This window comes from Arachis ipaensis, chromosome B1 (genome assembly GCF_059453495.1).
Source record: "Arachis ipaensis isolate K30076 ecotype BB chromosome B1, ASM5945349v1, whole genome shotgun sequence".
Taxonomy (NCBI): domain Eukaryota; kingdom Viridiplantae; phylum Streptophyta; class Magnoliopsida; order Fabales; family Fabaceae; genus Arachis; species Arachis ipaensis.
The window spans coordinates 1,298,759-1,326,521 of NC_142436.1; the positions used below are offsets into that span (position 1 = coordinate 1,298,759).

Below are 27,763 nucleotides of genomic sequence, written 5' to 3' on the forward strand. Positions count from 1 at the left end.
TAATGATTTGGCACCTTCCATGCCATGCTGAAGCCAGCAACGGCTAGCTGACGTGGCAAATCTTAATTTTCTATCCAATGTGGTCCTGGTCCCATTAAAACCCTAAAAGCTAAGAATGATTATTATATGTAGTATCTCTTCTTCCCTTCTCCTTCGTCCTATAATTGTAGTCCACCATTGTGATTTAACGGAGATTCCATTGACATGTGCAAAGGTGATTTTCACATAATAAAATCAACCTGTCAGAGCCAGATCTCAGTGAAAATTTGGGGTTGCAGGATGAAACTCGTGATGAACTTTGTGCAGAGTTCCACAAGAAGTTGGATTTGAAGGATGAGGATGAAAGGGTAGCTGAAAATGAGAAGAAAGATTCGGACTTTGTAGCTAGTAGTGGAGAATATGGTGGTGAGGAATTGGGCGGTGAAGGTGGTTGTGCCCCGGAAACAGGTGAAGTACAAGGGAGTAATGATAATGATGGTTGGGATGATGATGAGGGTTATGGCTGGAATGAGAATGTGAAAGAGAGTGAGGTTGATAAGGTAAGTGGAGATTTTGATGTTGATGGTGATGGTAATGGTGATGATGAAGTTGAAGTTGAAGGTGATGAAGAAATGGAGAAGAAGAAAGATAGAAGCAGTGGTAGAGTTCAACAACAATATCCACTGAAGCCTGATGTTGAAGATTGTGCTTTCTATCTTAAAACTGAAACTTGCGAATTTAGATTCAATTGCAAGTTTAATTACCCACTTGGTAGGAGGAAGAACCAGGTATTAATTATTCTTTTGTTCCTATTATCAATCTAGCACAGTTGTCTGGATTGCATGTTTGAAAATTAGGGTTGAAATTCACTTATGAATATTTATCATTTGCCCAATATTTTTTTCCTTGTATTTTTAGCATTATATATTATATCAATGGAATGAGTAAATTGAGATAAAGGGCATTTATGCATAGCTGAATAATCACTGGTTTGCCCTTCACCTCCAAACATTGCTTCAGAGAATCAATGGAATCTCCGTTAAATCATAATGGTGGACCACAATTATGGGACGAAGGAGAAGGGAAGAATAGATACTACATATAATAATCATTCTTAGCTTTTAGGGTTTTAACGGGACCAGGTCCACATTGGATAGAAAATTAAGATTTGCCACGTCAGCTAGCCGTTGCTGGCTCCAGCATGGCATGAGAGGTGCTAGATCATTACTCCGTTTGTTGACTATGCGCCGTAAAGGGTCGCAGGACAACTATGAATCCCGAAACTGAATGTAAAAGATACTGTTAGAGAATTTTAAAAGTCAAGAACGATTAGGGGTAACTCGCCCAATCTTATGGACTACTTTAGGGTTTTAGTCCAGTCTTACAAAGGATTGGTTCGTAGCTCCATCAATTTTCATTATTATTATTATTATTATTATGCATGAGATTCATCTGAGACATTAGATGAATGTATGGGGATTTGAAAACATTTTGAAGAAGGCGAATGTTGGAAGAATAGCTCCTATCTTTGACTTAGGGTTTAATAATATATAGCTAGCTATAGGTGTGTACGTATATCTATACTAACATTATTTTTATTTTATTAATTTCTTTTTTAAATAATTAAATCAACACAACATACACTAGATTAATTATAAATAGCAGCTTGTTCCTTTGGAGTCATTCCCTCTTTTCTGCCATTTATGAATTTTGGAGAAACATATATACACCAAAGGGAGAGTAGAGTGAAAAAATTAAACAAACACATTCATACATGGTCATGGTGATGTTGAAGAGAAGCATTTTTTGTGTTTTATTTTTATTGCTTTGTGCTTCTTGCTTCTCCAATGCTCGGTTACACCCTTCAGGTTTCTTTAATTTAAATCTTTCTCTCTTGTTTTTATTCATATATTTATGTAGTTTTTTTTTTATTATTATTTATACTCTTATAGTGTTATTATGTATGTATTAATAGTCACTCATATATATATATATATGTAAATAGTTAGAATTTATTTGTTCTAATAATTGTAAGAATACATTATTATATGATTATGATAGTCAAATGTTGACCATTAAGCATGAAAATAAAATGCAGGTGGAGCTGAAGTTAATGTCATTCCTGTTATTACAAAGGTGATTTGTTTACTATATATTATCTTTTTAATCTTCTTTTATATAATAATAATTAAGGGTATATTTGGTTAAAGATAAAAATGGATGAAATTTTGTTATCGATGAATTTAATAATATGTAAAATTACACTTATAATTCATTTATGAAAACTCTATCTCACCCTTAATTTTATCCGCAAATATTATTTTAACGTAAAAATTAAATAGATCGAATTAAAATTTTTATGTTGTATATACAAAATTTTAGCCATATTTTACTTTTTAACCAAATATATTTTAAAAAATAATGATGTGTTTTTATTTGGATAAATTAATAGAAAGTGATTTACCATATATTAATTATCATTAGGAACTTGTTAAACGTAATGTTTTAAGAAAGTCGAAGGTAATCCTAGACAAAATTCTCGTTTTAATTTTTTATATCATATTAAGCTATAAAAATTACATTTCTAATTTTTTAGAATAAATTTTAATTTATAGGTTAATTAATTATTAATTAACTGGGTTTTACATTAAACAGGTTAGTGTTGTAAACACTATTAAGGTGAGAGATCAAGTTGAAATTGAAGGCAAGTTGATGAATAAGAAAAGTGCAAAGGAGAATGTAAGAAAATATGTGAAGAATAAGAGAAGTTTAAGGAGTCGTTTGGGTGGTGAAATTGATGGAGGATTTGTGGCTTTTACTGCCGATTACCATTCACCAAGGCACCATCCACCTAAGAACAACAAATGAATATATATGATCATGAAATTATTATCCATTTCATATTTTCATTTTGAAATATATGGTATATTTTAATTTTCTTGTTTTTACTCAAACTTTTGTTTTTGTTTATGTTTTGTGTCTATGATATATGAGATGAGTGTTTGTATCTTGATTTTCATAGTAAGGTTAAACATGTCAAATCAAAGTGATGTGTATTTTACTTTGAACTTGTTCCTTGAGTATTTAATTTGTTTCAACTTTTTGCTAGCAAATACCAATAACTCTTGGCTAGGACTATATTATTTTTTTTTTCTACTCCTTTAGCATAGTCATTCTCCGGCTAATTAATCAAGAAGTATAATGTTTTTGCACTCATGCATGTTAGATTAGCTTCTAGTTTTAAAATAACGGAGATAAAACAATAAAGGGATATTTGTGGAATTTGGTAAAAAAAAAAAAAAGGAAATAAACAGAGTTTAAAATAAGGAGACGTGTAATATAAAAATCTATAAAATACGGATACTTTGTTGAGTTGTTGTGTTCGTGTGTTGGACACATTTCAAATACGATATTTATCGACATTCATCTGATACGCGTGTCTGTCGTGTCTAACCGTGTCTTAATAAAAAATAAAAAATTTTTCTTCGAACACGCTTGGACACATCTAGATACCATCATGTATCAGTGTGTCCAACCTTATTCTTAACATGTATTGTTGAAATAAATTTAGAAATAGTATATATTATTATTTATTAAAACAAAAATTATTTTAAATATTTTATATAATTAAAATAAGATATTAAAAATAATTAAAAATTTAATTTATGTTTTAATATCAATAAAATATCAAAATATTATTATTATTTTTCTAAAAAATACTTCATATTTTACATATATGCGTATCCCGTATCTTATAAGATTTTATAAGATTTTAACGTATCTTGTATCGTATCGTATCCCGTGTTCATGTCAATATCCGAACATCTATTGTAGATGAAAATATATCTTAAGGAACATTTTTATAATTTTTCTTTTCATTATGCATACATAGAGTTAAAATTAAAAGTGAATGAAGTCAACTCGTAAATTAGTTTAAACTAACCCAATTTATTAATAAATCAAAAAATTAAATATATGAATGTCTGAGCTAAGTTTGAGTCTAAATTTTGAATTTGAACTTGGACAAACTCGCTCATCGATTTATGAATCAATCAGATTATATATAATTTAATCATGCACATATATATAATATAACTTTACAGACAAATATAATTTTATATATAATTATAATAGATGGCATAAATTATAATTGATAAATACATAACATATAACTGATAGTTTTTTTTTTGTATATAGAATATAATTTATTTATATAAAATTATAAATTATGTTCATATTATCAGAATAAATTTGAACTAATTTATGAATTTTTTGTAATTAAACTTAAATTTTTAATCGAATTCTGAATTAAACATCATTTTTATGAGTCGAACTTGAGTGTAGTATGACTTGACTTAACAAGCCTATATTTATTTAATAATTATTAAATTTTATTAAGACCTTAGACAATATATTTAAACTCTATTTTCTAGTTTCGGTTGGATTACGTTACTTTGGGCATTAATATATAGAACAAAACTTTTAGTTGTATAAATCCTTAAAGGTTACTAAATGCCTTAATTGTTGGTTTCAAGTTTATGGATAGATGTTTATACTTTAAAGTCCGTTATTATGTTTTCTTCACTTTATTAGTTTATTTCTTTGTTTTAAAATATTTGTCACTCTCATATTATCTTTGAATTACTCTTAATTTAAAATGTTTCAATAATTATGTTTTCAAATACATGTGTAAAGTATTTAATTTCTAATAACCATTAATTAACAATGCTCATTTTTTCTAGTTGGTGTGCATGCAAAAATATTAATTAATATCTATTTCTGTAATAATATGCGATATATAATAATTAATAAATATTAAATAAGACAAATTCTTATTATTTTTTGTTATTTTTTTACCAAATATTTTTGAATACTATATTTATATATCTTCCACGTGATATCCTCTCATATAGATACTTAATTAAATAATGTAATATACAATCAACATCAAATCATTAATATCTCAATCTCACGTTAGATAAGCTGATTGATTGTATCAAAGAACAAAGATATATAATTTTTTGCAAGAATTTTCAAGGGGAAATTAAATGACTAAGGACAAGAAAGAATAAGAAGAAGAATGAAGGATGGTATATCTTTGTCTTTGCAGGCCAAAGGTATGTCTCAGAATTAAAGGCACAAAAATAATAATAATAATAATATAATATTTTAATTTTAAGAGTAAGAATTAAGAATGTAATGCCATGGCGGACCCCTTACCACCTTGCATTGAGAAAAACACTGCAACTAAAAAGAGTTCTCATTATTATTATTGTCTTAGATTAATAACGAAAATATTTGATAATAAAAAAAATAATAAAAGACAATTAAAATTTATTTTATTTAGTATTTATTAATTATTGTTAAAATTAATAAATATTAAATAAAATAAATTTGGATTATTTTTTTGTATTGTCTCCCTAACATTATCGAATAAATAATTAGGAGTTTGGTAAACAAACGTAAACTAAAAATTATTTATTAAATCAGTCAATATATATGTATAATTTGTATATATATTTATTTACTAATTAAATAATTTATCACTAAAATTATTAGAATAATAGTGACTGATTTTATTAGTGATTTTTAGTGTATATTTGTTTTAAAGTCTAACAATAAAAAAATATATATATATTATACAACAGTAAACAAATAATCAAAATTTGATTTTTCAAGAAACTCAAATTATATATTATTTTAAAAGAATTAAAATAAATTATAGTAACTACTCTTCAATAATGAACTTAAAAAAATTATTAAAGAGTATTTTTGTAAAATTTTAAACCAAAATTTGCAACATTTAGAATTATATCAAACTGAAACTTAAGCTAAAGTTAATTAAATGAAAAAATTCCGACCTAACTAAAAAGGATAAAGGAAACCCCCTATATATAACAGATTCTATCTTGCACGAAAAAAGAAACCCTATATTGTAGGAGTCTTAATTATAAAAACCAATTAATGATAATGATGAATAAAATTTCTTGTATCATTTTGATAATTAACTTTGGTTTAAATGGATCTATATACGTTTCATAATAATGTGTGATTCATGTTCCAGCTTTAATTTAGTCAGGAAACGATATACAAATTTCCTTTATGATGGTATTTAATAACAGAAAATTTAGCCAAATATAAAAAATAACAAAAAACTTAGTTAAATATAGAAAATATCAATCAATAACTGAGTTATAATTTGAAAATATAAATAAATATAGATAATATCAATTTGTATATAATTTAGGAAAATTTTTATTGTTTAATTTATAATTAGTCTCGATTTTTTAAAAATTTTTATTGGTGTGTGAGGATATTAGTTGTATATATGTGCGGTTTATGAAATGAAGAAAACAGATTAGAGAGAACAATTTCTATTAGTATTATATTTGTCTATTTATTTTTTATAAATATACAAATGTATATATGTAATCTTGCAATTTATAGAATTTTTATAAAAAATAAAAAATCTGGTGATGGATTATTGCAAAAAAGATTTAAGGTTAAAATTAATTTCATCAACGGTAATGAAATTTCTTCCTAATTTAAAAGAAAATACAGCATATCTATCTTGTAACCATACATATATATATATATATATATATATATATATATATATATATATATATATAAAAGCACCCAATATTTTGTTTCTTTAGATTCCTGTATGACTTATATATAGGGCTGGCAATGGATAGGATAGGGTAGGGTTTGGACTCTACTCTAACCTTATCTGCGGGTTGAAAATTTTATTAAAACTCTACTCTACTCTATTTGTGAGTTGAAAATCTTTCAATCCTAATCCTACCCGCACCCTAAAATTCTAAACCCTATCCTATCCGCAGAAATATCAAAATTTTTTAAAATAAATATAAAATTCAATCATTTCAAATTTTATACATATTAATAACATAAAAAATAAAAAACTAATGCTCTAAATTACTAAATTAACTAACTAGTTTAGTAGTTGTTCACTTATTGTAAGTCATTACATAAGGGAGGTTGTGGGTTTAACTCTCACTTCCTTCACTATATACTCAATTTTTAATAAAATATGTGTTATATATGAGGTACAACATACCCGGACCGTACCCTACCCTACTCGCAGCACGTCGGATAACCTACCCTACCCGAATGGGTTAGACCGGGTTGAGTACCCGCGGCAAGGGTATGAATTGCCAGCCCTATATATATATATATATATATATATATATATATGTTGAATTCATTAATACTCACACATTTAGCTAAATGGTGCTGCTGTTTGACCATAAAATCATTATATATACCATCAACTGTCTTAGTCTACTTATAATTAACAATATAATATATATAGTTATATATATACACTATAATTACTATCAATATATGGACCTTTTATATTTCAATACAAAGATCTTAGGTAATCTTACATACTTTATAATATGTTTTCAGTGGGCCATGGTCAGAAGTTTGATTTCAAAGAAAACAAAATTAGTTGCCAATGCTATATGCTCACACAATAATCAAATTTTGCTTGAACCCTAAGAACCAAACATTTAAAAAAAAAAAAAATTCATATTGCATGAAACTCACATTTTAACAACCACCTTAGACATCATTGTTACATGCTATATATATATTATTTTCCATATAAAAACCCTCCAAATTCTTTAATTTTTTTGAATCCCACAATCAACACAACACAATTTAACATCTTCTTCTTCTTCTTCTTATCTTCTTCTTCTTCTTCTTCTTTTTATGATGTCTAAATCAAATAGTGTAAGAAAACATGTTCTTGAGAAGAGCAAGAGTGTGAAAGAAACACGTTATAATAATAATCATAATAATAATAATAGTAGTAAAAATAATAATAATCATAAAGCATTATTATTGAGCCAAAGTTTCTTCCCAAAATTCTTAAAGAAAGTTTACCCAATTGGTCTTCAAAAAAGCAATTCATCTTTGTCTTTGTCTTCAATATCATTGTCTTTGTCTCAAAACTCAAATGATTCATTATTGTCTCAAGCTGATGATTCAGTCACTAATACTACTCCACTTGATGAGAAGATTTCATTGGCATTGCGTTTGATTTCACCACAAACTACTAGTCATGAAGTTCTTAGAGATGAGGTTAATATTAATAACTCACTGCCTAAAATTGTTCATCATCAACAACAACCAAGTTCACTAACAATATTACTCAACAATGATGATGATGAGCCTGGTGAATTGAGAAGATGCAATTGGATCACAAAGAATAGTGGTATGATTTATTTATGATCAATTTTATTTTCACTTTAATTATCTTATTAATATTATATGCACACGAAAAATTAGTTATTAAATCAGTCATTATCTATTTTTATATATAAATATATATTTTTTAATTTATTTTTAATATATCTATTATAAATAGTTAAATTAGTAACTAATTTTTAGGTATATGTGACATAGTTATTTTTTTAATTAAATTATGGTTATTATGAGTCTAGTGTATACGACAGTAGTAATATTGTTGCTTTTGTGACCCCTATGGCCTAAAAGTAACATTTTTTTTATTATTATAGATATTTTGGCTGTGTTTTATTAATTATAGTGATTATTATTGTATATATTGTTAACCCCATCTACTAGTATATAAGAATTACTACAACAAAAACGCTATTTAGCGGCGGTTTTCGAAAAGACGCAGCGAATTACAAACCTGATAGAAATATAGTAGCGGTTTAAGAAAAACTGTCGCTAAATGTCGACCTGATTGCAACCCTAACTTCTATCTCACTATATGCGCTGCAGTTTGTCTTTTCGCGACGGTTTCACAAAACCGCCGCAAAATAACCGGCGCTATCTTAAGAAATTGTTGTAGTGAATCTTGTGTGTAAGATTACCTTTTTTTTTTCAACAAAATTTTATATATCATTAGGCTCTTTCTTTTCTCTTGGGATGAACAATAAGTTATTATTGTGCAAAGTATGAAGAATATACATAGTAGTAATTTTTAGTGAGTCATAACTATAACTTTTGTTACTCTCATCAATTGTTAACTTTTAAACAAAAATAATTATTTGAATTTTTGAATATAATCTGATATATATATATATATAATTACCTAATAATTAAGTTGAAGTTCTCATCACCACTCATCATAATGCTAAGAAATTGTATATTATTTGGATTGGTTTGTTTCTAAATATTTACAAAAAAAAAAAATGCAAAACATATTTTTTTATTATTATATTCCCTCTGAAAACAAGTCTTTATTATATATTCTATTATCACAAGATTCTATTTTATGTAATGAAGGTTCAAAGAACCATATTGTTTAATTTATTTCTACTTAGTTCAAATGTCAAATCATGCCTATATATGAATTTGGTTGTTTATTTTGTGTTGCTTAACTTAATTAATTACTTATCTGAAGAAGTAAATTAAATAATGAAATTAAAGTTGGTACTTTGTTACAATCAGTTATAATGTTATTGACAATAAAAATAACAATAATTGAAAAATAGTGTTGACCAAATTCTTGTTGGAGCTAACATTTATGATGTTCATCTAAAAAATTTAAAACACTACCATATATATACAATTTTAAGTCATATCTTCCTCAACTATATATGGTTGGGTTCCACCTACTTCTAACTATTTATAAGTTGACTCTAACAATGTTATTTTTTTTTTTAGGTCTAATTACTCTGTTGGTCTCTATAGTTTTGCGAAATTTTCAATTAGGTTCCTATACTTTTTTTCTTTTTAATTGAGTCCTTGTACCAAATTTTATTTTTAATTAGATCCCTATACTTTTTTTTTTTCTTTTATTTGGGTTCCTGCACCAATTTTTTTCCTTAATTGGATCCTATATAATTAACCAATTACTGTTAAGAGGGACCGAATTGAAAAAAATATTTGGTGCAGGGACCCAATTAAAAAAAAAAAAAAATATAAGAACCTAATTGAAAATTTTGTGAAACTATAGAGATCAACAGAGTAATTAAACATTTTTTTTATCACCTAATATATTAAATATGGAATGAATGATTATATACACTTACACAAAAACATTATAGATTTAGTATTTTTTTATTAACCAATACAAATTAAACATAAAAGTTGTGTTTGAATATTATTGCTGGCATAGAAAAATACAAAAAAGTAGACATAAAAAATTATTTTTCTTCTTGCAGATAAGGTGTATATAGAATTTCATGATGAATGCTGGGGAGTTCCAGCTTATGATGACAAGTAAGTATAGAGTGTGTAATAACATGTTTATAATTTTAGCCTATTATTTTATCTTTTTCATTTTCATTATAATTATAAAAAAATTTAGTTCCTAATTAATTACTTTTTAAAAAATAAAAAATTAAAGAGGTTGTCTTTTTTTCTTAATATATCATAACTAACAACATAGAATAGAACAATATTTTGGCACATATGTAATTATCAATAAAGACATATATTAACAGAAAAATGTATTAAAAAAAAAAAAAACACCAACAACCTATAATGCATTATTGATTCCAAATTAATTAAAGTCTCTTGATTATATTGTTGGTTGAATTATTATGAAACAGCAAATTGTTTGAACTGCTAGCATTGTGTGGATTGCTTATGGATTACAATTGGACAGAAATTCTAAAAAGAAAGGAAACACTTAGGTATTATTATTATTATTATTATTATTATTATTATTATTATTATTATTATTATTATTATTATTATTATGATGATGATGATGATGATGATGATGATGATGATGTAAATATTCCTAATAATTGTGTATCTAAGTTTTAATTATTTTTTGTAAGTAATTATATTAAAAATACATATGGGTATATATAGTAATTAGATTATTATATGTGTTTGGCACAGAGAAGTTTTTGCTGGGTTTGATCCAAATATTGTTGCAAAAATGGAGGAAAAGGAAATCATGGACATAATATCAAACAAGGCACTTTCTTTAGCAGATAGTAGAATCATGTGCATAGTAGACAATGCTAAATGCATAATGAAGGCAAGTACACATTTTTATTACAATCCCGTTATGTTATTAACAGCATTTCTGCAAATTTCTGCCAACTCTTATTTATAACTGTGTTTAATGGAAGTATCTTTATGGATGTGTCTAATAAAAATATCTTTTTTATAGCTGTATTTAATAGAAGTATCTTTATAAATCTATTTTCTGGATGTGTCTCTTTATATATGTATTTAAAATATAATAATTAATTATTGTTGATAATAAATTGACAGATAATATGTTGGTACCATATACTTTTCCTTTTTATTATTATATTCATGTCTATATAATTTTTTTTATTAATTTCTTTAGCAGTTATATATACTATTTATTTGAAGTTTTGAACCCATAATTGAAGTATTTATTTCTTAAGACTCAAATTATCTTGTGGTAGTAGATGGAGAAAAGATAACTTCATTTCTATAAATAAAATTAAATCACTTAATGTATTTTTTTTCATACTTACATTAACCTCCCAAAATGTTTTATCAAAAAGAAAAGAGTTTCAAATTTCATAACATACAATATAATTAATAATACCATCTAATTTTTACAAATTAAAAAAGCACCATATATAATATGATCCAACATTGTAGAAGGATAAAACAAATTTTTTTTTTTTCAAAATTAATGGTCAAAATAACATCTGAAAGATTATCCATAAGTCAAACATTATGTCAGCATGCCACATGACGTTTAATTTAACATATCATTATCTAATATATAGAAAAATTAATTTGATTCACAGTTATATCTTTTAAAAATTAATTTAAAGATTGATGTATAATTAATTTTTTTAAGAATTATTTTGACCATTAATTCTTAATAGAGTAAAGTATCGTTTTTGTCCCAACGTTTGGGGTAAATTCTATTTGTGTCCCTAACGTTTAAATCGTCCTATTTGTATCCCTAACGTTTGTAAAAGATATTTAATGTTATCCTACCGTCAATTACACATCATGAACGCTTTAGTTTGAGTTTTAAAAATCTATTCTTAAAGTTAGAATACAAATGTCTGGGATAGAATCGATGATCCACTGCGAAAAATAGCTCATCAAAAGTTGAAACTAATTTCTACAACGTTACATAATTCACTTTTCTAGGGACATAATTGAATCTAAACACAAATAGTGGGTATAATATTAAAATCGAACACATCCAAGTGATACCTAATTGAGAATGAATACATCTAAATGAAAATAATTGAAAAATATAATCTGATTTGTTAGTATAATTGATAGTAGGATAACATTGAATCACTTTTATAAACGTTAGGGACACAAATATAACGATTTAAACGTTAGAGACACAAATAGGACTTACCCCAAACATTGGAGACAAAAACGATACTTTACTTTTCTTAATATTATTCATCCTAGTTTTTTTATTTATTTTTGTTAATGAGAAATCCTTAAATTATTATTATTATTATTATTATTTGTGGACAGATTGTGAGAGAATTTGGATCATTCAGTAGCTACATATGGGGCTATGTGAACCACAAACCAATAATAAACAGATACAGGTACCCAAGAAATGTGCCATTGAGAAGCCCAAAAGCTGAGGCCCTTAGTAAGGACTTGGTCAAACGTGGGTTTAGGTTTGTGGGCCCAGTTATTGTTCACTCTTTCATGCAAGCTGCAGGGTTGACCATTGACCATCTTCTTCATTGTTATAGGCATAGTGATTGTGTGAGATTAGCTGAAAGACCTTGGAGGCATATCTAATTAACATCATGTCACTATCACCTTTTTTTTTTTTTTTTTTTTACTTTTAAAAACAATGTAATAACTCAATGATTAATGCATATTTGTTATACTTATTTTTGTTCATTTATTAACCAATATTTAATCAAATTTTAGTAGGGTTGATGTTTTATACAGAGTGAATGATAAATGAATTTATATGATATTTTATGTACAATAATTATATATTATATAATTGATTAAATTTAATTTGATTTTTCACTATTTAGCAACCAAGGGGTGTTTTATCTTTTTATTTTCATTCATTTTGTTTTTGAATTATGCTTTTCTTTTTTGGTGATTTAATATTCACAGTTCATTATGTATCTATTTTTATTTGAAAAAAATGATACTTTCAATTAGAGTGATTGTGAGACATTCAAACTCTTTGAGTTGGTATGGCAAGTGCATAAAAAAATGAGAAGATGTAGATTTCAAAAGTGATTGATGCAATCTCATTAAGGAAAAGTTTAATGTCTAGAAACAAACATAAAAAAAAGGGAATATATCAAATAATATCCATTTATAAGTTTTTAAAGACTAATTTAACCTATTTCATAATTTTGGAGAATTATTTTAAATGGTTATTTCTTTTTTTTTTTTTCACAATCAAGTATCTACGATCAAATAAAGTAGCTAATCTCTTATTAGCTTATAGGTATTTTGATAGATGAAATCGTTGATCCAAAATTTTAAAATTTTTTTATATTCAAAATAAAATTTTGACCCAAAATTTAAAAATTTATCCATACTCAAAGTAAAATTTGATCCTTCAATTCTTAATTAAAAGAAGACAAGTCCTTTAATTTGGCTTAAGTCATGAACAACAGTGTTGAAGAGATTTGTAAAAATACTTTTTTACTTGATGTTTACTTAGTTGTGAATAATTCTTTTTGGACATGGAATAGTTTTTTAAAATCAAACTGTGATTTATTTTGGGCCCTTATTGGGCTTTAATCCCAAGTAAAGTGTATCATATAAACCCAATATATAAAAAACTAGTCCTCTCAGTAAAAAAATAAAATAAAATAAAATAACTATCTTGTGTTGATGGAGTGGTCAGTTCACTCGTCTACTTAAGCAAGTGTTGGGTTCAAATCTCACATTGTGCATGCAGCAACCATGACCAGCGACAGATCCTTAGATAGAGTTCCGATCTGCGACGAATTAGTCATTAATCTGTCAGGCTAGGAGATACTACGCGCAACCAAAAATAAAATAACAACCACGTATGGTATTCAAGTCTTAGGATTCCAGTATCACAAAAAGAAAAAAAAACAAGTAGTCTTAGGATCGTAGCAAGCTTATGCTACAGACCTCATCACTGTTTGAGAATCACCTCTCACTACGGTAGCTAATCTATGGCTTTTTTATTTTTAAATTTAATTTTTTTAATTTTTAATTGAGAATTGAGTCTCTCTTTTAGTTTAGTATTTGTTATGGTTACTTGCACAGTTGCATACAAGGTGTTTGATGAAATGCCCGAAAGAAATTAGAAACACCTCCTATTGAATGGAATTAATGATTTGATTTTGTATTTTCATTTTCATTTTCGATTTCTAGCTTTTGATGGATAAATGAGTATCATAATCATGAAAAAGAAAATAGTAGCTTCTGGTCATTGCATGAATTAAGTTAAGTACTTGCATATTTGTATGTTTTGTTCATATGAGTGTATCCGTGGTCAGTGGCGGAACTTGAAACAAAATTTTGGAGGGGCCAAATAGAAAATAATTGTCAAATATTTTTTTATATGGACCTCATTTAAAATAAACTCGTCTAATCTCATCTCTTTGGTTTGGGTGATACTGTCAAATTTAAAGCTCTTTTTCAAGATCTCGTTCCAAAAAGTTAAAGTTAAAGTCATCAGATATAACTTTTTGAACTTTTGAAGGTTATATCTCACTTTCTTTGTGATTCATTAAAGTAGAAGAACTATCTACATGTGTTGATATTGTAAAAGTTATATGTTCTCCTTCTTAAATATTAGTCTTCCTCTTAAAAAATGTATCAATTCTTTGATTTTTCATTATTATTTTATATAAAAATTTGAATATATATCCTGTCAAATATATAAAGAAGAAGTTAGAAGGACAAATATTAAAATTTATAATATTTATTGAATTTTTTTTATCAATTTATACAAATATAATAATATTAATACTTATTGAATATTCTATTATTTTTTATCATATAAAAAATTAAATTAAATAAATAGTAAAATATAAAATAATATTAAATTAAATAAATAAAAGATATCTAATTTTTTATATTTGAACCTAAAGATAGAGAGAGTGTTGTTTATTGAACTTATTAGATACTTTAAGTCATAGTAAAGTATTTAAGTCAATTGAACTATTTTTTCTCTTTTGAAAAAGTACTACTAAGTTTTTTATAAAAAGTTTGGGGGGGCCATGGCCACCCCTTGTCTGAACTAAGCTCCACCACTGTCCGTGGTTTTGTTTTTAAAATTGTTGTCACTGCAATAACTTGCATCTATCTTGCTGTTTTTGTTTGATTTCACATTTTGCTTGATACTTGCTTTCTGTTTTATGTTTAATTATCCATCCTCGTGGCTTCATTTGTACTTACCCTATTTTTGTATTTTCCTTTATGTTCTCAAGGTGTATTTGTTTCGTTGATTCCAATATATTGAGAAGGTGCAAGTTTAGGTGTGGTGATGTTATGAGTAGCAATGATGTAAGAGATAATTATGGTTAAAATCAATTGTTTTAGATGAGTTTATACTGATGGCCCTTGAAGCAGGAGCATTCGAAAGCATTCATCCTTCTCGCTTTATCTGCTTCACTATACCGAATCCATCTTGTTCAGATTCGCTGCTCCGAGTTGCTGTGCTTGACTCACATATCCAACCTGCTGATGACAGCCCTCAAGTTGGTGGCATGTTAGTTCCGGATGGCCGTGAAGCGGATTGGATCTTCTCTACCGAATCAGGTCATTCTCAGCTTCTGTATAGTTCTCAGGGAATATCTCGTTTAATTTTGGTAGGAAACCAATTGAAGGAGGGTGATTGTACATCGAATATTTATCATCGTCCATTAGAATGTTCATTGCATCAGCAGGGATTCGAGGTGTGGTCTAAGCCTCTTCTCTTGGCTTTGTCTCCTAGATCTCTGTTCAAGAATGGTATCCCTGAGATACCCCTTTTGAATTATGAAGATAATTTAATTTCTAGTGTAGTAATTCATCGATGTGTTGGATGTCTTGTTGGTGAGATGTTGGTTGAAGATGTTGAAATTGAAATCGAAAGTGAGAATGGTATTCATCATAGTAGCCTTAAAAGAGAGTTTCGAAGGCGGTTGAGGTTTAAGAGGATGCCTAATTTGATTCAAACAGAGATTCATATAGTTCCAGAAACAGACCATAGTTGTGATGGTGTAAGCATCAAAGATGTGGAGTTTATGCTTGATCATCGGGTTTTGGTGCATCCTTACTTGGCCCCAATGGTGGCTAGTCTTTCGTTGATCAGCGAAAACATCGCAAGGCAAATTCAAGATGGGTTTAAACCAAAAGCTTTATGCCTTGGGGTTGGAGGTGGAGCTTTGCTTACTTTCTTGACAACTCAATTGGGTTTTGAGGTCACGGGTGTGGAGAACGACGGCGAAGTTTTGAGTGTGGCAAAGCACTATTTTGGATTGGAAGCTGATGAATCTATTCGAGTTGTTATCGGAGATGGAATTGAATTTACGAAGAAGATTGCATACCACAAAAAGATGCACAATGGTAGTTCTTTTGCTAGTTCCGAGCATAATGATTTTGATCACTTTTTAGATGCCAAGATCAGCCCTAATTTTGATGTTGTTATGGTAGATCTAGATTCAAGAGACATACGAAACGACACTAGTTCGCCGCCGTTGGAATTTGTCAGAAGGGATGTTCTTCTTGCTGCTAAATCAATTCTGTCCGAAAACGGAATTCTTGTTATTAATGTCATTCCTCTGAGCAAGTCCTTCTATGAGTCCCTGGAAAACCATTTGCATGAAGTTTTCTGTGAACTGCACAAGATAGATGTAAGAAATGGCGAAAATTTTGTTCTTATTGCTGCTGTATCGCCTCAGATTTCTCCTGTTTCGGATCATTGCGATTCATTTCTCATGCAATTGAAATCAGTGATTCCAGAATCATGGATAAATTCCATAAGCAAGATATGATGTCTTACCATCCAGTTTCTGCACTGCAGTACTAATTGAACATTTGTAACTTCTTGAATTGTTTTGATGTAAACATTTCAAAAATTTAATTGTAAAGCTCAAACTCATAAACTCGATCTAGGGACATAAACTTGTAAATGCATTGCGAGTCTCCAGAATATGATCATTTTGGTGAAGGAAGTTGAATGACACATTTTATTCATATCTTCATTGATGTTGGGGGTTTACTTGTGCTTTAAATTGTTATCCAGTGTAAAATAATCACATCTTTGAGCAAGGATTTCAAGACCTTGGAACAGAGGATAATTGGATTAATGCTGAAAATAATCTCTAAGAGATTATCATTGAGTCAAGATAATATTAATATGTATTTTAATAAAATTAGGTTTCTTTTTAATTTTTGGGTTGGAGTACATTGAAGTGCAAGGGAATTTTTCGGATTTAAAGTGACCGAAACAACCATTTTAGTTTGTTGGACTGGAAGATACCGTAAAAAATTCCAAAAATTCTTCAATTAGGTATCAAGGATAAAAGTTTATATCACATGACAAAAAAAAAACCCTTTAAAAGAACACTAAAAAAAAGCACCCATAATAGAGAGATATTTCATGGTGTGACTAAGAATGTTGGTGGAAACTCAGGTGTCAGTCGACTTCACGCGAAGTTGATATCTGAGAGTCGTTAGATAATTTGACTGATTTGACTAAATTTTCATCTAACGGCTCTCGGATATCAACTTCACCTGAATTTTCACCAAGAATGTTTCATTCTTTCTGCCCACATAATCCAAAGGTAGAGAGAGTAACCAAGAATCCTCATCCTCATAATTTTCAATTAACATTCTATGAAACTTGAGCCTCAAGAGTATTTTAATTTCCATGTCTAACCTTTGTCTATCATTCACAGACATGTGCCTTGGTCTCTACCTGCTTTTATTCTTTATATGTGACTGAATCACACATAAAAAAGGGTTTCTCTTGACACAAATTTTACTCTAACTCACATGCATCTTAACACTTGTATGCTGTTTAGCTTTCCATTGTTCATAGATAATCACACACATATTAATTATTGTTACTTTGATTTGTTGAAATGGACCTAGATGCCTTGCTTTATATCTCAATTATAAGAACTTTTAAGTTATACGTAACATCATACTATATATCTTGTGGTGTAAGGTTAGCAAAATTGAAACCAAAAACTTATATTTAGTATTTAAATCTCTTACTAAATTGAATTAGGATGAATTAATTTTAAATTATCTAATTATATCTTTTAATTGAATGTATTGCTTTTGAAGTATTAATTGTTGATACCTTTGCATGCAAAGAAACAAACTTACATGTCGTCATTTTCATATATACAGTGAAAACTCAGGTGAAGTCGACTTCACGTGAAGTTGATATTTGAGAGCCGTGAGATAAAAATTTAGTCAATTCAGTCAAATCATCTAACAACTCTCAGATATCAACTTCACGTGAAGTCGACTGCATATGAGTTTTCACCTATATATATAAGAATAAATTCTGAAAATGTTCATTTAAACGATTTATATATCATTTCTATTGGAAACTCGAAAATATTCCAAAGATAACGTGACAATACTCCTCTCTGTTCATGTTGGTGGAGTTCCATCAATCAACAATTCTCTCATGGCTACTAATTACCAGAATTATTTCTTTATTTGGTCAGAAATATATACATTATTATTTTATTTTTATTAAAGAAATATATGCATTATAAATATTAGGGTTATTATTATGACCATATATATATAATAAATTATAAATGTATGCATAAAACCATAAGACTTCTAACCGTTCTAAGGGTTAATTACATTTTAATATGATAAAAAATATGTTTTATATATATATATATATATATATATATATATATATATATATATATATATATATATATATATAAACTAAAATTTAAATATGCAAATTACTCTCTGAAAATTAAACTTGAGAATGTCATAACTAAAAAAAAAAAAAAAAACCTTTGATTTGAAAGGTTAATTAAGGGGACAAGAAGACAAGTTTCAGTCTCACTTTAATTCTTTTCTTTTTTCTTCACCTTATTATATTTATATATGTGTTTGTTGCATATCATTATAGTATCTTGCAATGCAAACCATGAAATCTAAAGCTTCACATTAGGACACTCTCACTGGCCAGTTTTTTTTTTTTTTTTTTTATGACAAATTGTAATATAATATTACGGAAAACACAACAGATTAGGCTGCCACTTCATCACCAACTCACTTTTTCAATAATCCTCATATATCAAATCAAATCCCTAACTATGATCACTTATTGTAAAGAGTTAAGTATTATGTAAATTTTTTTTTTTTTCAAGTTACATCAGGTGAAGTTCGAATTCGAGACTTTTAGATGGGAGATAGACATATACTATCTGAATTAGAATTTGTCGATAATTATATATACGATTATATATCTAACTTTGACCTATACAAATTTTAGATATATACACAATATTCAATAATACTTTTAACTCTCAATGACATTTTTTTTTATATAATTTTGTATTATGGGTATCTCAAATATCAACCCTAGAAAACAAGTTCAAAAGGTGAAGGTTGAACGTTTGAAATATGAAATTTAAAAAATGGGTAATTCAATTAAGTTGAATCGGATAAATTTTAATACCATGCATATTTGATTTGAATTAATTGTTAAATCTAATTCAATTTTAAAAATGAGTTCAAAAAATAATGATTACCTCACATAAACACTATATAGAAAACATATTCTTGATCGATGCTGCACTTGTAATAATTTTTCTTTACTTGTTAGATCATACAAGATTATTTGATTAAATAGATTTTTGATGACTAAAATATCAACAAACACTGATTAGTGTATATAAAACAATCATAAACTCAATACATAACATTGTACTTTGTTATGTTTATTACTACGAATCACTTGAAATTACTTTTGGTTTTTATAATGTTAATCCTAGCAGCTTTACAATATACATAACTAATAAAGACTATATATATATAAAATCTTATCCTATTTAGTAGTATCAACTAGAGTAGTTATTTCATATATCATTCTAACTATGTATATAGAGTTATTTTTGGTTTTGAGAACGTGATAAAATAAAATACTGAAAATAAAACACAAAAAATAGATATATAAAAATTAATATTTTTATTTTTTTCATTTAAAAAATTAAAAAATATATATAATTATAAAAAATTAATAAAAATAGTGAAAAAAAATAAAAAATAAATTAAATCTCTTGTTAATATTTTTGTGTTTTTTTTTATTAAAATAGATACAAAATACATAAATTTAATATCTTTATCTATGTCTCATATACTAAATACGATTTTGTGTCTCTGTATTTTTATCTCGGTGTGCTGTAAACAAATACAATCTATTAGGAGACAATAATAATGCACCCAACTAAATGCACCATTCTTTATCTTTATTTATTTATTTTTATTTTTAAAGTTAATAATACTACACTTCTCATAATAAAATTTCATTATTATTGGAGTGATGGAAGTGCTCGAGAATTTTAATAAAAGCACTCTCTCAATAGAAATATATAAAAATAATATAGGCAATCAAGTTTGGCGTATTCTACCTATTATCTGAATTAAATAACCATCATTTTGTTTTTTTTTTTTTATATCAATATCAATTAATTATAAACATATTGTTCTTACATAATTAAAATAATGTTCCAACTAAGGACATAAGCTATGATGAAAAATCATCGCCGGCCCACCAATTAAAAAAAGAAAAGATTTACTAAAATGATGTGATGATCACTGATCAGTGATCAAGAATACATCACCAAATCTCTATGTATGTTTATCCCTATTTTTAAATATTTTGCCAACTTGAGGAATAATATATATTTGTTAAGTCTTGATAATGATGTGCTAGCTACATTTTTTTTTCCTTTTATTTCTTTTATTTTTTACTTTGATCAACTTCGTTGAGGATATATGTAAGTGAAAACATATTTGTAAACGAATTTAAAAATATAGAAAATTTAAATATTTAAGCCGTACAATTTGTACTTCTATAAGTATAATATTTCTAAATTATTTTCAAAAACAATTTTTTATTTATTTATTAATGTTAGTGTTAATATTTTCACAAAAGTTGACTTATTAAAATTTGAACTTACATCATCTTCTTCATATAAGGTTAAGATTGTTTACCTCCTCAACTATTTCTTAGTCAGTGTTCAATTATTTAAAGACTTTAAATAAAGTGTCTATTTCTGAATTATTAATTACGGAAATATTTAGTAACCAAAGAAAATTAGTCAAAAACAGTCATAACTTGTCTTATTTAGCATTTATTAATTGTTGCGACAATTAATAAATACTAAATAAGACAAATTCTAGCTGTATTTTTTGTCTTCCTAGCATTATCCAATTAATTAACGGAGTATAGTGCAAATAATGAGTCACAAACATAGAAAATATCGAAAATAAAACTTGCTTCCACACTTATCTTTGCTGAGCAATAACAAAATTTTTGTGTCACTATTCAGTGAAAAAAAAATCAGATTGCTGATGACAGCCAATTAATTGCATAAAGAAATATTTAGTTCATATATTTTTGTATTGGATATTAATATGTATGTTATGTTAACTCATTTTATTTATCTTTAAATAAAGTGTATTTTTTTATTGAAGAGTGTTAGGAGGCCAACAAGTTTTATAATTTATAGCCATTAATTAGTCATTATTAATATTTTTAATAGTGTGAGATTACATTCAATAGTGTGACATTACTCACTTTTCTTTTTTCTAGTTAAGTACTGACAAAATTTTAATAAAAATGCTGGCTTTCTAAATTTTCTCTTTTTTATTTCTAATTTTATAATTTATAAATTCAATTCTTACTATCAATACTTATAAATACTCAAAGAAGATATGACTTAGTCACTTAACCCTAAATGACCTGTATCAAACCTACTTACATAAAGGTTTTCTTAAAAATAAAATTAAAAAAAATATTTTTTATCTAAGGATCTGTTATTAACCAATAAATTATTGCACATATGAAATAAAATTCAAATTTTAAATACTTATTTAAACGAACGAGTAAACTTATTAGTCGACCATATTGATGAATAAAAAGCACATTTGATGACAATAATATGCGTTGGGCGGTTTAGACTTACATGGAAGCAGCAGAACACAACAAATGCAAACAGAAAGTATTCACAGTTTTGATGATTTGGATTTGGACTCCAAAGTCCAAATTAGTGATTTGATGATTCCTCCAACCCCACCTATACTGGGGCTTTATCAAACGTGCTTTTAAGATAAGAAAGTGACTAAAATGAATCATTCTTTTGAAATTTTTGACACAACTTGCCTAGGATTGATGGATACACATTATTATTATTATTATTATTATTATTATTATTATTATTATTATTATTATTATTATTATTAAAGACATTCAATTTGTTATGTTTTAATTATACAATATTAGTTTCTAAATTCATCTTATTGAAATTCGACAAAATTTTACGTTGACTATAAAAAATCTAACAGAACAGGCTGAGTTCATTTATGTAACTATATAACAAAAGATTTAATACGTAAATATCAAAACTAAATCTATTATCAAATAGCTTATAATCAAGAACACCAATTGTGAGGTATAACATTGATTTATAAAAAATTAAGAGTCTTATGAAACTTTCTTGGAAAATAAAGTAAGATTCCACCTTAGCTGGATTATTATTGAGCAAGCACAATCATCCTTATTGTAAGTTTTAGAATCAATAAAGATATTGTCCACAAATTAAAAGTTGTATGTTTCAAGAAACTCTAGAAAATGGATAACTAACCAGATTTTACAAGTTTATCCTTAAAATGAATTGGTAACACAATCATGGGGAAATGGAAACTAGAAATCAGGACCCCTTATCCCAGTCACTAGTTATGCATCAAAGTTTAGAGCTGAGAATAAATGTAGATTGAAGGAGCAAACAAATTAAGAACAAAAAGGGAAAGACATTTTCATTATATACATAAGCTTCATTTCAAGATTTTAATCCTACATATTATTTATCAGACAACACAAAGTGATTTGAGAAAAGAAGAAATGAAATCATAAGATCAAACTACAAGCAATTCTACTTGGCCTACCACTTGGCTGATACCAAGCATATTTACATCAGTTCTTCATCCTACCCTCACTCCCAAACACTAAAAACACTCATCCTCTTCATCCATATATATCATCAAACCATAACACTATCCTAGCAAACCCTTCATTCCCGGAAAACCTATAAAAGCCTTATTCTTCATTCTATAGTCACTCTATCAGAACAAAGTATATAAGCTCAAGTTCAAAACTGGCACGACGTACCAAGCCTCTGCCTCTGTCTTTGACCTAAGGTAATGGATTTCCTCCTCGCAAATGCCGGATACAGCAGATCTACAAACTTCTCCAGAAACATAGTCCATTCATCCTCAGTCATATCAACCAACTTCACAAAGCTTATGCTTGCAGGAAGCTGCTCATTGGCACTCCTATGACCAGATGATGTATTTGCAAAATAGGCATCAGTATCGGATTTCCCTCCAAAGTATGTCTGATGTTTCTGGCTTGCCTCGCTTAGCATGGTGTTCTTCAGTGACACAGAAAGTTTTGAAACGGGTGGGATATTTCCGTCATGGGTAGGATTGGCAGGACCTTCAGGATATTCGCCATCACTGCCCTCTTCTCCCTCTTCAATGCTCTCATCCAGTTTCGAGAGGGGGCTGCGAGCATACCCATTTCCAAAAATGGGTTTAGGTGATCTTGTTAAAGGATCATCCATGGCCATCTTTGGATTGAAATCAGACCCAGCTTCATCACAGTCTATATCAAACTGGAAGTAGTCTTCTCCCAAGTCAGTCCTCGGGGAGGGAGACAGTTCTTCCCTCTCCACCAGCATCTTCCTTGCCTCCAAACAAACAACCTCCAACTCACTGGGTTCCTCCTCACCACTGCGAAATTCCCTAGTCATCATCTCACCAATTTCAGCAAGACACAGACCAAAAGCAGCTGCTTCCTTGAGGAAAATGGTGCAGAGTACTAAGACCCGAAGACACGCCTCTCGGATCATGGGAAGTTCAGCACGTAGCATGTCACAATCTTGAGCAGGATCCAGCTTCGCAATGTAAGAAAGTTCGTCCTCAGAGAAAGGAATTGAAGCCTGAGGCCAATGAATCCATTCAAAATAAGGATCCTCCAAAGCTTCTGGTAGGCAAAGACCATGATCAATGGGAATTAAATCTACTTGATCAAAACTCCCAAGCTTTCTAACTAACAAATTGCCAGCATGCCTATCTGTATTAAGAATCCTAATGTCTAATATCCCTATACGGTGCACAGCAGCGACTGGGAAGCTTGATGTCCCGTGGTCGCTTGCATCATAGTCATGAGGTATGAACTGCTGGAAAGAGGCAATCTTGCTAACCAGCTTTTTCCTTTGAGTGTTGTTCCCATTGACCCCGTCATTGACGTTAAAAATTGAGTGAGTTATCTTCACCAAGGCAGTGGGAGGCACATTTGCAAAATGTTCATAGTCAAGAAGATAAGCAGCAACCTCCCTGAACCCTGTTTCCCCCACCCGAACCGAGCGCTTCAGACCTGGTTGTCCAAGAGCTTTACCAACAAAACCTTTCGGATTGTTTGGGGCAAAAGGCTCCTCATCAGTTGGTTTCACAATTGCTGCATTCTCACCACGGCTATTCAGGAAATAGTAAGCACCCCCAAGCCCACTATGAACAGGAATTGGATCTGCCCCCATCTTAATTGCCTTCACAACGTCTTTGACCATATCTTTCATCCTATTAAGGTGATTTGACTGCCCCAATATCTCAATAATCCCACTCTTGTCCCTTTGCTGCATATCGCGTCCGGTAGGTGACAAGCACGGTGTGGATGAGCTCCTATGAATAAGATTCCTTGTGAGAAGAAGGGGCGAATCTTTCCGTACAGCACTAAGGTCGTTCTTCAAGACCAAATCCCCAAATGTTAGTGAGCTCTGTTCAGTAGGCACATTAAGGGCAACCTGCAGCCTCCTCTTCACAGTATGTGCATTGTCACCTCGATCCAATTCCATGCTCAGGACACACCCGGTATCGGTTTGCACAAAAACCCTTCTCCTCCCAGCAGGTTGCTTCTCTCCTTCAATGCTCTTGTTCCCCCCACGGTACTCCGTGCTTAAAGGGCTCCTCATCACTGCCACAGCCATCTGGGTTTGAATTGGGCTGTCCAATTTACTAGACATGAACCGTGGTTGACGGCTGAGATCAGACAGTTTTCACAGACGGCGACAGAGCTGGCAGCGATGGAAGAAAGCTTCTTCCCTCGCAGTAGTTGCCAAGAACTCCAAAGCCAACGGCGATTTTGAGGGACCGATCTCTTGTTCCCCAACAATCATTAATTGGAAGGGAATTTGATCCAAATATCAGCACAGATCCAGAGTTGAACAAAATGGAGATAGATTCTAGCTGGTTTTCTACATTGAAGCCATCATCATTATCCCCACATGGAAGAACAATAAATCTGCAGATAATAATACCAATATTTTCCATCATAATTCATAACAACATAATAAATATTACAAACAGAAAATCAAACTTGGTTCATACATGAATGAGCTTATATTAATATCAAAGGCTTCTTGATTGCTTATTTCTATTGCCACACACGGTCCTATATGGAAACTATTCACAAAATCCCAATTCCTAACATAGAAACACAGATCCAGACTCAGCAAACTCATGCTTCCTAAAATTCACTTTCATAATCACAAATTAAAAAATTAAGCATTTCATGCACAAATTTTGTGCCTTTTTTTCTTCTCTTTTGTCAAGCTGCCGAGCATTAAAATTTAATAAATTCTTTTTAAAAATGAATAAATTAAAACAAACCTGAAAACCGATAAGCATTTGAATGAAATATTAAAGAAACAAAAGGAAAAGATGCAAGATTTATCAAACACTCAAAAGAATAAACACAAAATTGACGCTAAATAAAAGAAAGCTTCCAAAATCGAAACCATAAAATTGAGCTGAGAAAAATATAAAAAAAAAAAGGATCGAAGAAATCGAAAGGGAAAAAGAAAGAACTGCGAAGAAATTATTATTATTTACCACATGATGATGATTATTGTTGTTGCCATTTGGGGATCGAATCGGAAGAAGAAGAAGAAGAAGAAGAAGAAGAAGAAGAAGAGCGAGTTGTGTGTGTGTTAGGGGGAAATGACTCGTTCCGAGTTAACTCGGAGGAGAAGGAAGGGTTTGATTAAAATTCACAACATAAATTCAGAAAAAGAAGAAAACCCTTTCTCTCTCTTTTTATATTTACGTGTGAGTCATGGTTTTATTCTTCTTTTTCTATTCAGTGATTTTTGGTTCCTCGTTGCTCAGAACGTTCTTTAACTCAAACGGGTTCATGAATCATTGACTCGTGGCTCGAAAACTAACCACGGTTAAAATTAACCCTCAGTCTCTCTCTCTCTCTTACTCATTCTTTTTTCTGTGATGAAAGACACGCACTATTTATGTTTTCTTCTGACATATTGGATTCGGCCACGTGTGCTGTAAATATTTAATGGGGTCTTAATTATTGAATATGAATTTTTGTCTTAAAATTAAGCAAGCTTAACAGGTTAAGAAGCAAAAAGCCAAAAACATATTTTAATTGTGCATTGTGAAATTTTATATTGGTAAAAGAATTACTAATTTATAATCAGTCTTCACATTTATTGATATGTAATTAAATATTCTCTTACATCCACTAATTTAAAAACAGTCTTTATATTCAATGATACGTAATTAAATATTTATATTTTATAGAAAAAATATTTTTTTTGTATATTTATAGTATTAACAAATGGCAAGCTAAAATTTACTAATTTAACATAATTAGGCTCAATATATATATTTTTCCAAAGTAATTGATATAGTTTTAAAATTTTACTTTGTTAAGAAAAGGCACTACTTTTATATTTTTTTTATTTTCAAATTCCAATCTTAAATAAGAATCTGTTACATTCCTTAACTCTTTCTTTCCTTGACCTAGATTTATTAAGTTAAGAAAAAAGAAAAAAAAATAATAAGTACGCTCTTTTTTACTTGCATGGTTTCTCTCTCTACGATCAAACGTGAGAAGAATAGTCTAGAATATGAGATCAGATACCGCTGATCCTGAAGAAAGGAGAGATCAGAACCGTCTAACATGATGACGTGGCGAAAACGGATTGGACAGTGACGTGTCATTGTGTCACGGTCAAAGGGAGCAATGTCAGCGAATGAATGGGGCGCTTTATCGCAATTATTGGGGCCCATTCCCGTAGAGTGATCATCGTTGAGTAATCCTGTGAGCGCGCACAGCTTAATGGCCAATGGATTCGCGCCATGTGAAATTCCTATAGTACCCTGACAACCTTGGAATTTCCTCCTACTCACTGAATTTGGGGTAATTTATTTAGAATTTTTGCTAACTTATGTCTTAAAAAGGCATAAGTTAAGTATATTATAAATTTTTTTTTTATAAAAATCTTATAAAATTATTATTTTTATGTTTTGAATGTATTAAATACATTAAAAATATTTAAAAAATTTTATTATTATATTTTTAAAATGTGCTTTTAGAATATAAATTAGTTAAATCTATTTATTTTTTATAGTGGTTTTTCAACTATTATTTTGACAAATTAGATCTCAAAATGTAACAAAACAAATCAGTAAGTTTATAAATTAGTAGTTAACAGACCGATTTAATTTAATCACTAATGAAAGAGTATTTTGTTAATACATATGGAATCAATTAATAGTAAAAGAATTAGTT

At 28.8% G+C, this 27,763-nt stretch overlaps 4 protein-coding genes across 8 annotated transcripts; 3 read left to right on the top strand and 1 right to left on the bottom strand.

The window, feature by feature from the left end:
• The first annotated feature begins 1,711 nt into the window (after positions 1-1,711).
• Positions 1,712-3,025, top strand: LOC148575530 (protein GOLVEN 7-like). The gene is made up of 3 exons (XM_088503344.1): positions 1,712-1,847; positions 2,078-2,115; positions 2,635-3,025. Exons 1-3 carry the CDS (start codon positions 1,754-1,756, stop codon positions 2,845-2,847), a joined length of 345 nt encoding a protein of 114 aa, XP_088359470.1. The 5' UTR covers positions 1,712-1,753; the 3' UTR covers positions 2,848-3,025.
• A 4,615-nt stretch (positions 3,026-7,640) lies between these two features.
• On the top strand, positions 7,641-12,803 carry LOC107615895 (uncharacterized). 2 transcript variants are annotated; one of them, XM_088502368.1, is made up of 5 exons: positions 7,641-8,224; positions 10,146-10,203; positions 10,536-10,619; positions 10,834-10,975; positions 12,430-12,803. In XM_088502368.1, the coding sequence occupies exons 1-5, from the start codon at positions 7,720-7,722 to the stop codon at positions 12,706-12,708; spliced, it is 1,068 nt and encodes a 355-aa protein (XP_088358494.1). In that variant the 5' UTR covers positions 7,641-7,719; the 3' UTR covers positions 12,709-12,803. The 2 variants fall into 2 exon arrangements, with proteins under 2 accessions (XP_088358494.1, XP_088358495.1); XM_088502369.1 differs by lacking the exon at positions 10,536-10,619 and having other exon boundaries at positions 12,430-12,782.
• A 1,099-nt stretch (positions 12,804-13,902) lies between these two features.
• Positions 13,903-17,108, top strand: LOC107629501 (S-adenosyl-L-methionine-dependent methyltransferases superfamily protein). Of its 4 annotated transcripts, XR_015902149.1 has the most exons (3): positions 13,903-14,076; positions 15,387-17,031; positions 17,080-17,108. XR_015902149.1 is itself a non-coding variant. In XM_016332349.3 (2 exons), the coding sequence occupies exon 2, from the start codon at positions 15,477-15,479 to the stop codon at positions 16,896-16,898; it is 1,422 nt and encodes a 473-aa protein (XP_016187835.1). In that variant the 5' UTR covers positions 13,904-14,076; positions 15,351-15,476; the 3' UTR covers positions 16,899-17,108. The 4 variants fall into 4 exon arrangements, 2 of the variants coding, with proteins under 2 accessions (XP_016187835.1, XP_088356889.1); XM_016332349.3 differs by having other exon boundaries at positions 13,904-14,076; positions 15,351-17,108; XM_088500763.1 differs by lacking the exon at positions 13,903-14,076 and having other exon boundaries at positions 15,029-16,470; positions 16,558-17,108.
• Positions 17,109-22,906: 5,798 nt separating this feature from the next.
• On the bottom strand, positions 22,907-26,425 carry LOC107629683 (phosphatidylinositol 4-kinase gamma 5). Its single transcript, XM_016332572.3, has 2 exons — positions 26,065-26,425; positions 22,907-25,474 (listed from the first exon to the last, which is right to left on the bottom strand). The coding sequence occupies exon 2, from the start codon at positions 25,194-25,196 to the stop codon at positions 23,265-23,267; it is 1,932 nt and encodes a 643-aa protein (XP_016188058.1). The 5' UTR covers positions 25,197-25,474; positions 26,065-26,425; the 3' UTR covers positions 22,907-23,264.
• Between the last annotated feature and the right edge of the window lie 1,338 nt (positions 26,426-27,763).